Raw genomic sequence first — 12,832 nt, forward strand, 5'->3', positions numbered from 1 at the left:
GACTCTGAGGAAGGTAACACATTTAATTAAACATGGTTCAATTGGAAAAAGCAAAGGATGGTACAGACTTTTATTATTTTTATGTGATTTGTGCTGTGAATTATGAGTCACTTTATGTCACATTAGTTATGAGAAGCAAGTAAATAAATTCTAAAGTGCATGTGTAAATAGTTGTATTTGTGAATCATTTGATTTGTATCAATGGTTTTATTTTGTTTAAATACAGAATAAATAATGTAATTATATTTGAAGTCTCTAACTGTTTATCTCTTTTTTGTTTCATGCTCTGCGGGGGATGATGCTGGTTATTATACTGCATCTTTTAAATCTTCACAATGCCATTTGGATATGTCATTACTCTATGAAACCCTGGATTAACAACAGCGGTAAGTATCTGAAACCAAGTTATTTTACCCAACAGTATGTGGAATTGTTTGGCTTCCTTGCCACTTTGTGTAAAATTAGAACGTTTGCCGGATATAAACTCAATTTAAGTTTTAGCTCTCCTACTCTTGAGATGGTGGTTGGTGTCAGTGAAATATTAATCGATTCTGCTGCAAAAACTAATTAGTATTATTATGTTACAGCAACAAAAGAATCTTGAAGGATATGTGGGGTTTGCCAACCTTCCCAATCAAGTGTACAGAAAGTCTGTGAAGAGAGGATTTGAATTCACATTGATGGTTGTGGGTAAGTGATTCAGAATGTATTGAATTTGGCTACTAATGTTTTTGTCAAGAAACTGGTGAAAGAGATGGTATTAGCATAGAGATGCTTTGTACAGGCTGTAATTTTGAACTGAAAACACTAAAATGTCTTAAGTTTATTTCCTCAACAAATTAATTTATCTGCTGTTAGATCAGATTACCTAAGACTAAGGGGAAAAGTCAGTTCTTCATGTGTGGTTGTCGACTGAGAACAGGTTCATGCTTGAGCCCTCAAGTAAAGTAGGCTTATCCTGTCAATTGAATAGTGCCCACAGGAGCTGTATTTTGAGGTAGAAGGAGAAAAGGAGAAGAAAACCGAGGGAGAAGTTAGGAGATACATACAGTGCCCTCCATAATGTTCGGGACAAAGACCCATCATTTATTTATTTGCCTCTGTACTCCACAATTTTGAAATTTGTAATAGAAAAAAAAATCACGTGGTTAGTGCCCATTGTAAGATTTTAATAAAAACCATTTTTATACATTTTGTCACCATGTAGAAATTGCGGCAGTGTTTATACATAGTCCCACAATTTCAGGGCACCATAATGTTTGAGACACAGCAATGTTGTGTAAATGAAAGTAGTCATGTTTAGTATTTTGTTGCATATCCTGTGCATGCAATGACTGCTTGAAGTCTGTGATTCATGGACATCACCAGTTGCTGGGTGTCTTCTCTGGTGATGCTCTGCCAGGCCTGCATTGCAGACATCTTTAGCTGATGCTTGTTTTGGGGCTAGTCCCTTTCAGTTTTCTCTTCAGCATATAAAAGGCATGCTCAGTTGGGTTCAGATCGGGTGATTGACTTGGCCACACAAGAATTTACCATTTTGTAGCTTTGAAAAACTCCTTTATTGCTTTAGCAGTATGTTTGGGATCATTGTCTTGCTGTGGAATGAACCGCCGGTCAAAGAGTTTTGAGGCATTTGTTTGAACTTGAGCAGATAGGATGTGTCTATACACTTCATAATTCATTATGCTACTACCATCACCAGTTGTATCATCAATGAAGGTAAGTGAGCCAGTACCTTCAGCAGCCATACATGCCCAGGCAATAACACCACCACCACTGACACAGGTACATTTTCGTGCCTTATTCTTGGGTAAAAAATAGTCTTCATTGCTGGGAAGTACGGTACTTAAAAGAGCAACCATGATTCTGGAAAAAGGTCTTGTGGACAGATGTGACAAAGATTAACTTATATCAGAGTGATGGCAAGAGCAAAGTATGGAGGAGAGAAGGAACTGCCCAAGATCCAAAGCATACCACCTCTTCTGTGAAACACGGTGGTGGGGGTGTTATGGCCTGGGCATGTATGGCTGCTGAAGGTACTGGTTCACTTATCTTCATTGATGTTTCAACTGCTGATGGTAGTAACATCATGAATTCTGAAGTGTATAGACACATCCTTTCTGCTCGTTTAAACAAATGCCTCAAAACGCATTGGCCTGCGGTTCATTCAACAGCAAGACAATGATCCCAAAGATACTGCTAAAGCAACAAAGAAGTTTTTCAAAGCTAAAACATGGTCAATTCTTGAGTGGCCAAGTCAATCAGCTGATCTGCACCCAATTGAGCACGCCTTTTATTTGCTGAAGAGAAAACTGAAGGGGACTAGTCCCCAAAACAAGCATAAGCTAAAGATGGCTGCAATACAGGCCTGGCAGAGCATCGCCAGACAAGACACCTAGCAACTGGTGATGTCCATGAATCGCAGACTTCAAGCAGTCATTGCATGCAAAAGATATGCAATAAAATACTAAACATGACTACTTTAATTTACATGACATTGCTGTGTCCCAAACATTATGGTGCCCCAAAATGTATAAAAATGGCCTTTATTAAAATCAGACAATGAGCACTTTAACCATGTGGTTTTTTTTCCTATTACAAATCTCAAATTGTGGAATACAGAGGCAAATAAATAGCCTCTGTCTTGCCAACAGAATTTTGATGAGCCTCGTGGTGTGGTTTCCATTTCGCCACTTCAAAAGATAAAAATCATCTTAAATTTGCTGTTCTCCCATATTGTCTCAATAGTTTTTTTTGTAGTGCTTGGCATTATTTCTACTAACAAGGCATCTAGCTTCAAGAGGAAGGGAAAAAGTACAGAAACACCTTGAATGGGACTATAAAAGTATAAAAAAACAAAATGATGGGAACACTTGGTTCTGATGAAGGATCTTGAACCTGAAACTTGTACAGACTTTATTTGACCTGCTGAGTTTTTCCAGCATTATCTTTGTAGATTTCCAGCATCTGCACTGTGGATTTCCTATGAACAATGGTTTACATGGAGCACAAACTGTGGCAGAGATCAGTTGGGTGGCAGAAGCCCTGGTTTGAGCTCTATTATTTTTGGGTATATAATTTTGGGCATTATTGGACCATAAAGAACATCAGTGGTTGAAATTGATATTGTGGGCTATTGACAGTACTTTGAAAGTTAAGTGGAGCAGATAACCATAGTGGTGCATGATCTGAAAATGGGGGATTAGGCAGGCTGGCGTCATCACTGTTACATAAATGGTGTCTGTTCTGTTTGACATGTTTATCTTAATCTTTGAGATGGGATAATTAATTTATTATGTGGGAACTTGAGACATGGCAAACTAATTTGGTGGTTTGATATATTCATGTAAATGTAATGTATATGGTGGTTGCTAAGTTATTGATAATTGCCTGGAGTAACAGCATTGTGAGTGGAATCTTAATACATACAATGGCAATGTATTTGTTTATTGTTGCCTGTGCGAAGATATATCGGGGAGTGCAAAAGGATAAATAAGAGTGCAGATTACATTTGATTAGACTATTTTGGGCTATTTGTATGTTTGTATATACATATCAAAATAGGTCATTAGTGATTGCAATTTATAGTTTGAATATGCTCTTTCTCCTGTGAAGAGTCAGAATGCAGAACTTTTGACAATAATTGAGGTGAATAACGTTATTTAACAACAAGCCTTTTTCTTGAGATTGGCATTTAATATCCATCTAACTCTTTTAGAGGTGGTGTGGAGCTCTGACTTGGATCACTGCAGTTTGTGTAGGAAGGTTCCCCCACAGGGCTTTTAAGGCGGATATTACATTTGTTACACAGTACCAAGGGACAGTGCGTTTCCAACTCTGAATGATTTCAGATTTGATGCAGTCATATTTCTAAATTACGCTTTGTTCTTGTATGGCTTGTACGGAAGTGGTTCCGAGTGCTATTGAAGAAACCTTGCTGAATAATTGTGGCCCATCTTCAACATGGCATGGTATGATGAAAAAATTGTAGGCAATGAATAAATGTTTAAGGTGGCAGATGGGATTGCCAATCAAGAAGGAAGTTCTGCCATGTTGTTGGAGGTATATTGATCCAGCCAGATGGAGAGCATTCTATCATACTGTGGGGGTTCATAGCAGTTTGTGGAAATGTTTAGAAATTAATGATGAATCTCGCACCACAGGATGATCAACTTAGGATCTGCTCTTAAAACTATATTATTTATAACTGTCTCTTGTCTATGTCGTTCTTGAATGTTAATCTGAAGGAATTCTGCAATAGCATTAGCAATGAATGTCATTGATCGATGGTTTGACATTTGTTGGAAAATGGTAATTGATTGGGACTTGTGAAACATGACTTAACATCTGTTAGCCTGTGCCTAGATGTTGCCCAGGATTTGCCATGCACGCATGCTCTTATTTTCTGAGATGTTGCAAATGGAATTAAATGTTATGCAAAAAGAAGGTACTTAGCCCATTTCCTCAGTGCCATCTCCCAGCGAACCAATCCCAATATATTTTTTTGTATGATGTAAATTTAAGCCAAAATTGGCTGATATAGTATTTGGTACAACTGCATGATCGTGTAGCTAAAACTCAACATGGAAACTAAGCAATGTGGAAATCAATGCTAATGTGAATAGTTCTATGCAAAGTGATTTTAGTTGAACATTCCATTTAGCTCAACTGCCATTTTTGCAAATTTATGGGGAAGGGCGAGAAATTGCTTTTTAAAAAAGTTGCTTGAAATATTATTATGGTACACAAGGTTCTAGTTTATTTCTGGCCTCAGTGCTTTTGGGTGCATGACAATACTGGAGGTTAGTTTGTGACCTGAACTGGCCCCTGGATCGCTGCTGGATTTCCAGTTATGAAGGTGATGTGATCAGGCTGCAGCTATTTGACAAGCAAAGTTCAAATTATAGCAGCTTGCAGATGAGTTTGGTTTATTGTCACTTGTACCGAGCTACAGTGAAAAACTTTTGTTGCATGCTAACAAGTCAATGGAGGGACAATACATGATTACAATCGACCATCCACAGTCCATCATTGTCTCCTATTTCCATCACTCCATAGATGCTGCCTCACCCGCTGAGTTTCTACAGCATTTTTGTCTACCTTTAATTTTCCAGCATTTGCAGTTCCTTCTTAAACATCCACAGATACTTGATGAAGGGAATAACGTGAATAACATTTAGAATAAGATAAAACCAGTAATGTCTGATCAAAGATAGCTCAAGGGTTTCCAATTAGTTAGGTATCAATTCACCTCATCAACTTCACCACCAAATTTCATCCTGCACTCAAAATTACTTGCACCATCTCCTACACCTCCCTCCCCTTTCTTGATCTCACAGTCTCCATCACTAGAAATAGACTGTTGACTGGCGTCTATTACAAACCCACTGACTCCCACAACTTCCTCGACTACTTCTTCTCACCCTGCTTTCTGCAGAGACTATCCCCTTTTCCCAATTCCTCCGCCATCTGCGCCCAAGATGAGTTGTTCCATAATAGAACATCCGAGGTGTCCTCATTCTTTAGTGAACGGGGGTTCCCCTCTCCCATCATAAATGAGGCCCTCATTCGTGTCTCCTCAGTACCTCGCGGCTCTGCCCTTGCTCCCCCTCCCCCTTGGCGCGACAGAGTCCCCCTATCCTTACCTTCCACCCCATCAGCCGTTGCGTATATCACATAACCCTCCAAAATATCCGCCACCTCCAACGAGATCCCACCACTAGCCACATTTTCCCATCTCTACCCCTTTCCTCTTTCTGCAGAGACTGTTCCTTCTGCAACTCCCTGGTTAACTCATCCCTTCCCACTCCCTCCCCAGGAACCTTGCCCTGCAACCGCAGAAGATGCAACACCTGTTGCTATACCTCCTCCCTCAACTCTGTCCAGGGACCCCGACGGTCCTTTCAGGTTAGGCAGAGGTTCGCTTGCACCTCCTCCAACCTCATCTACTGTATCCATTGTTCAAGTTGTGAACTTTGAGACAAAACTCAGACTGGGCGATCATTTCGCAGAACACCTTCGCTCAGATCGCGTGAACCAACCTGATCTTCCGGTTGTTGGACACTTTAATTCTCCTTCCCATTCCTACATGGACCTTTCAGTCCTCTGTCTCCTCCATTGTCAGGGTGAGGCTAAACTCAAATTGGAGGAACAGCATCTCATATTTTTGCTTGGGCAGCTTACAGCCCAGTGGTGTGAATATTGATTTATTTCACTTCAGGTAGCCCCGGCATTCCCCCTCTCTCTCTCTATCCTTCCCCCACCCAAGTCACACTAGCTTCTCATTTTCACCCTACAAACAGCTTACAATGGCCTTTTTCGTTTGTCATCGTTACTTTTTTGCATATCTTTCATTCATTGTTCTTTATCTCTCCACATCACCTGTCTATATCTCTCGTTTCCCTTATCAGTGTTGTTGGGGACATGCCGAAGGGGCTTTGGTGTGCTCATCCTGGTATGTGATGGAAGTAGATGCAGATATTTATAAAATCTAAAAAGAGCAGCGCAGTGGTAGAGTTGCTGCCTTACAGCACCTGAGACCCGGGTTCGATCTTGACCTAGGGTGCTGTCTGTACGGAGTTTGTACATTCTCCCTGTCATCGCGTGGGTTTTCTATGAGTGTACCAGTTCCCTCCTGCACACAAAGATGTACAGGTTTTCTAGGTTAATTGCATTTGGTAAAAATCTTGAATTGTTCCTAGTGTGTAGGATCGTACTGGGTGATCGCTGGTCGGCATGGACTCGGTGGGTTAAAGAGCCTGTTTCCATGCTGTACCTGTAAAGTCTGAAAGTAAAGTCTAATTGAATTTTGGATTTTTCTCAGTCCAGGATATGAAAGGCATGATAGATGTGCTGCTGTAAGTTATGAAAGAATCAGGCAATGTTAATAGACTTTCCCCAGCAGAGAGTGAGGGACAACTTTGAAGCAACTCTAATTTAGACTTGAGCTGTTAAAGTAAAAGTATTGAGATTCGATAAATTGATGAATAAAGGAAGTGATTGTATAGGGGATAAGAAAGCAGGCTGGGTAAGTATGTGGTCTGAGTGAATAACAATTACAGTGAGTGTTGTTTGTCAATATCAGCAGCGTATTTGATGCACTTACAGCTAAGGTCAAAGGGTGGATCTGGGAAAGACACTAACTTTTTTGTTCTTGTTATTACATTCACCTTAATCGCCCAAAATTCCAGGTGTGCAAAGTCCAATTGTAAATTAGGTCTCGAGGTAAGAACTGCAGATGCTGGTTTACGCCAGTGCTGGAGTAACTGAGGAATCTGGAAAACATACAGAGGTGACATTTCAGGTTGGGACCCTTCTTCAGGCTGATAATGAGACTGTAAATTAGATCTAATCATGAACTGAAATCTTTCTATTATTGTCCATTTAACCGAGTACTTTTCTGGCCTCTAACGCTCAGCTGCTTATCTCATAACTAAAAGAAAATGTAACTTGGGTTTGAATAGGCTGTCAAAATCGCTGGACTTGCAAAACTTGCTGAGCCATGTGAAACTGATTTGAATAGTTTTGTACAAAGGAAAACTTACCATACCCATGTGTGCGGCTGAGACCTCATTCCTGATTTTCAGATGTCCTCAGGATAGCCAAACGCGTTCACTCAACACTGCCTTAAAGCAGCCAACCACATTCCAGGTGTAATATTTTAAAGGATGAATGAAAGTCAGAAAAATTAAATTCTATGTTGATACTTTTTTTCCTTTTTATAGATTAAATCAAAATTTCAGGATTTGTAAACATTTATGCAAGATCCACTGCTTAAGAGTGGACTGGGGTGGGAGATTGCAACCTTCACGTGGTCCACCCTGTTTGTACGAATGCAATCAGCCTGTCGTGCACAATCAAATAAGATCAAATAGAACAAGTTGTCCTACAACTTTAGGCTGTGCACGCCATATGCAAGAAGAAGAAGAAGAAGAAGAGTGGACTTTACCTAAAGTGGAGTGGATCCGTGGCAGCACAGTGGTGCAGCAGTAGAGTTGCTGCTTTACAGTGTCAGAGACCCGGGTTTGAAAACTATGGATGCTGACTGTACGGAGTTTGTATGTTCTCCCTGTGACTGTATGGGTTTTCTCCTGGTGCTCAGGTTTCCTCCCACATTCCAAAGACATGCAGGTTTGTAGTTTAATTGACATATGTAAATTATCCCTAGTGTACAGGATAGATCTAAAATATGTGGTCGGTGTGTACTTGTCGAGCTGAAGGGCCTGTTTCCACATTATCTCTGAACTAAACTAAAGAGATATGGAGGTGTAGGAAAGAACTACAGATGCTGGTTTAAATCAAAGGTAGACACAAAATGCTGGAGTAACTAAGCGGGACAGACAGCATATCTGGAGCGAAGAAATGGGTGATGTTTTGGGTCAGGACCCAAGACTCCAGCATTTTGTGTCTACCTAAAGAGATATGGACATATATTGGCAGGGTCCGGAGGGATATAGACCTTGTGCAGCAGATGTGGAGTTTATTTTGGCATCATGGTTAGCAGAGATATAGTGGGGCAAAGGGCCTGTTGCTGTGCTGTACTGTTATGCAAGCAAACTGTGCCTTGCCACTTGTGACAATAAAGTATTCCATTCCATACTGTTTTGTTTTATATCACTTATATTGATTTAAAGAAATACACATTCAATAAGAATCTGAATTCACTTGTGATATTATCTTTTCTCCAGTGCAATAATATATTTTTCTTGGCACTGATTTCTGCTTTTTGGGTGGAGAAACTTCCTGCATTTTTAGATTGTAAAATGTCACATTTCAGATGTTAAATAACTTAAATGAAGCAAAACAACAAGGAATATTTCCTGTTTGAACAATAGATGCTAAATGGTTCTTGTGTGGATTATGGATTTATTCACAGGTTCATCGTGAGAGGCTGTTTATGATTTGAGTGGCTTGTTTTTAGTTGTGCATTAATAATTGTGACTGCTGAAGTGCTTCTTGGTGGCCTTCCTCATACCTATTCAATGAATATTATGAGCTAGAAGGACAAAGTGATTACCTATGATATGTATCATTCCAGCTGAGAAAAAGCAAAATGTTTTCTACCCATAGGAGAAATAAAGGAGTGGGTCATTCAGTTCATTGATCTTTGCCTACCATTTTATCGGGTCGTACATGATCTGGATTCAATTTGTTCCATTTTCCTTAATAATCAGAAATAGTAGAAATAGTATTTCACGTTGACCTACTTTGCATCGGTAAGACATGATCTTTTTGGAAAGTGAGTTCCAAGTTTCCAATAAATTGAGGGGGAAAAAGTTCTCCCTGGTTTCTAACTCTCCTTTTTAATGTGATAGAAGAAGACCTTCAGATTCATGTGGAGGAAGGAACTGCAGATGCTGGTTTACACTGAAGATGGAGACAAAATGCTGGAGTTGCTCAACGGGACAGGCAGCATCTCTGGAGAGAAGGAATGGGTGACATTTCAGGTTGAGGCCCTTCTTCAGACTGAAGAATGGCCTCGATCTGAAACGTCAACCGTTTATTTTATCCAGAGGCATTGTCTGTCCCAGCATATTCATGCTGGCTTGCACAAGAGGAATCCCATTATTTCACTTCCTTTATTTATTATGCAATTTATTTAATATCATTTTAGTGTGAAATTGTGTGAAATTGGACAATAGAACAGACTTACTCCATCCTACACCCCCTCGTCCAATCTCTTCCGATCTGTGTCCAAGATACATCACACACCCTTCGTCCCTTTAATGGCCGGCTTTCTGACCCCCCCACTCCCTCATCTTTACTATGGACGTTCAATCACTCTACACCTCCATCCCTCACAAGGAAGGCCTTAAAGCCCTCCGTTTCTTCCACGACCACAGAACTAGCCAATTTCCCTCTGCCAACACCCTCTTGTGCCGCAGAGCTTGTCCTCACCCTTAACAATTTCTCCTATGACTTCCCACTTCCTCCAAACCAAGGGCATAGCAATGGGCACTCGCATGAGCCCTATCTATGCCTGCTTCTTTGTAGGGTACGTTGAACAATCCCTGTTCCAAGCATACACTGGCCCTATTCACGAACTCCATCTCTGTAACAGTGACTACTTCATCGGGGCTACCTCATGCACTCGTGCAGAACTCATGGACTTCATTAACTTCACCACCAATTTCCATCCTGCACTCAAATTCACTTGGACCATCTCCGACACCTCCCTCCCCTTCTTTAATCTCACCGTCTCCATCACAGGAGATAAATTATCGACTGAGGCCTATTACAAACCCACTGACTCCGCCAATTATATTCCCTCCTCCGCCAGCCAGCAGGAAGGTGCTGGGCTGAGCGGTGCAGGTGCTTCAGACGGCGGAAGGGGGTCTCCGTCCTCCTCCCGGCCTCGGCGTGTGGGGGGGTTTGTTTTGAAAGCGGAGTGGCACGCAGCAGCCGCTATGAGGGCGGGCGGGGTGCAGGAGGATGTGGAGCCGCTGCTGCTGCTGTGCGGGCCCGCCATTCGCTCTGATCCTCCATCACCCTGCACTACAGGCATCGCCGACCCGAAACGTCACATTCTTTTTCTCCAGAGATGCTGCCTGACCCGCTGAGTTGCTCCAATTTTTTGTGTCTATCTTCGGTATAAACCACTATCTGCAGTGTCAAGCCGGGCTTTTAGGTTGCCCGTCGGGACTTTAGGTGGCCATTGGCACCTGGGCAACTGTTAATTTCGTAGATCGGGCGATCGTTTTGCTGAAGTCCTTTGCTCAGTCCGCCTGGTCTTCCGGTTTCCAAACACTTTAATTCCCCGTCCCATTCCTGCACTGACCTTTCTGTCCTAGGCCTCCTCCATTGTTGGAGTGAGGCTAAACACAAATTGGTGAAACTGCATCTCGTATTTCGCTTGGGAAGCTTGCAACCCAGTGATATTATGATTGATTGCTCCAATTTCAAGTAAATCCTCCGTTTCCTCACTCTCCATCCCTTCCCCACCCAAGTTGCACTTGATTTTCATTCTCACTTAGCAAACGGATAACAATGGCCTGTTTACTTTATCATCGTTACATTTTTGAATATCTTTCATTCATTTGTTCTATACCTCTCTACTTCACCATCTATCTCTCTCATTTCCCTTTTCCCTGACTCTCGTCTGAAGAAGGGTCTCGACCCAAAATGTAAGGATATTGCTTCTCTCCAGAGATGCTGCTAGTCCTGCCGAGTTACGCCAGCATTTTGTGTCTATCTTTTGCCTACTGAGGAATTTGAGTTATGTGAATTACATTAAAATGGAATAAGAAAAGAAAAGGTTGAAACTGTACAGGAGAGTCCGTGCAGTGTGAAAAAGTTAATATTTCAGTTCCCGAGAAATGGAAGAGGTTCGAGCATGTGTATTATCTGCAAACTGCAATGTAGTTGTTGTCAAGGCTATTTCAGCAGCTATTTTTTAAGGCCTGTGCCGTCTAGCATTAAAAAATGAAGGACAATAGGGAACTTTGCCATCTTTACTCAGAGAGTGGTAGCTGTGTGGAATGAGCTTCCAGTGAAGGTGGTGGAGGCAGGTTCGTTTTTATCATTTAAAAATAAATTGGATAGTTATATGGATGGGAAGGGAATGGAGGGTTATGGTCTGAGCGCAGGTATATGGGACTAGGGGAGATTATGTGTTCGGCACGGACTAGAAGGGTTGAGATGGCCTGTTTCCGTGCTGTAATTGTTATATGGTTATATGGTTACCATATTTTCTTGACTTGGAAATATGTTAATTCCCTCATTGCCATGGGGTCAAATGCTGGACCTGCGTCCATTAGCAAATAGAATTGTCTGCTCTGCCATTCAGAAAGAGAGAGGTTGATCATGTGTTTCTAGATCACCTTTACATCTGAATCTCATTTCTATGATTTGCTATAGTATTCAAAAATCAAAAAATCTCGAGTACAATTGAAGTAAATAGAACAGGTAGTACTAGTACTGTGGGGATTCTGTGCCACCAAAACAATACTTGACTCGTGCTATTTGATTAATTTTTTTACGGTAGTTTTCTGGGAATTTCTGGGGAAAAAAATATTGTGGAAGGCCGAGTTGTCTTGATGAAACATAATTAAGCTTAATGATCTGAATGAATATTACCTGGGGATAATCATGATACGCACTTAACTTAAAGCAAAAGACTGGAGGTGCTTGAAATCTGAAATAAAGTAGAAACATAGAAAATAGAGCGGGAGTAGGCTATTTGGCCCTTCGAGCCAGCACAGCCATTCAATATGATCATGGCTGATCATCCAAAATCAATATCCTGTTCTGGCTTTTTCCCCATATCTCTTGATTCCTTTAGCCCTAAGAGCCAAATCTAACTCTCTCTTGAAAACATCCAGTGAATTGGTCTCCTCTGCCTTCTGTGGCAGAGAATTCTGCAAATTCACAACTCTCTGGGTGAAAAAGGTTTTCCTCATCTCAGTCTTGGCCTTCCCCATATTTTTAATCTGTCACCCCTGGTTCTGGACTCCCCCAACATCGGGAACATTTTGCCTGCATCTACCCTGTCCAATCCTCTAAGAATTTTATATGTTTCTATGCTGAAAATGCTGCAAACACACAAAGCGCTATCAAGTCAAAACCTTTTTGCTTTGTGCTTGATCCTCTGTGCTTCTGAACCCTCCTGTCTCATCATGCACTATTAAAGTGCATAGTAGCCGGGCTTTGTGGTTTCCTTTGCTGTGTGAAATTTCCTTTAAAGGAAATATGCAGAGTTAATCGTCATCCAATTAAGCCTGTCTTACTTGGGTTGAAGACCTGTTGATAGTGGAAAGATTAGGCTTCATATTAAGCCATTTCATGTACTCATTGTATGCTCTTTTTAAGAAGTGATTTTTATTAGCCTTTTTAT

General features: G+C 41.1%; 1 protein-coding gene across 2 annotated transcripts in view; it reads left to right on the forward strand.

The window, feature by feature from the left end:
- Nucleotides 1-554: 554 nt before the first annotated feature.
- The window catches only part of LOC129696615 (septin-7), a 105,722-nt gene continuing 93,444 nt past the window's right edge, over nt 555-12,832 (forward strand). For both annotated transcript variants that reach the window (XM_055634669.1, XM_055634670.1), the window contains exon 1: nt 555-690. In XM_055634669.1, coding sequence (XP_055490644.1) covers nt 579-690 — 112 coding nt within the window. In that variant the 5' untranslated portion in view covers nt 555-578. The remainder of the gene's footprint in view (nt 691-12,832) is intronic.

Source organism: Leucoraja erinacea, chromosome 4, assembly GCF_028641065.1.
Source record: "Leucoraja erinacea ecotype New England chromosome 4, Leri_hhj_1, whole genome shotgun sequence".
In the NCBI taxonomy this organism is placed as follows: domain Eukaryota; kingdom Metazoa; phylum Chordata; class Chondrichthyes; order Rajiformes; family Rajidae; genus Leucoraja; species Leucoraja erinaceus.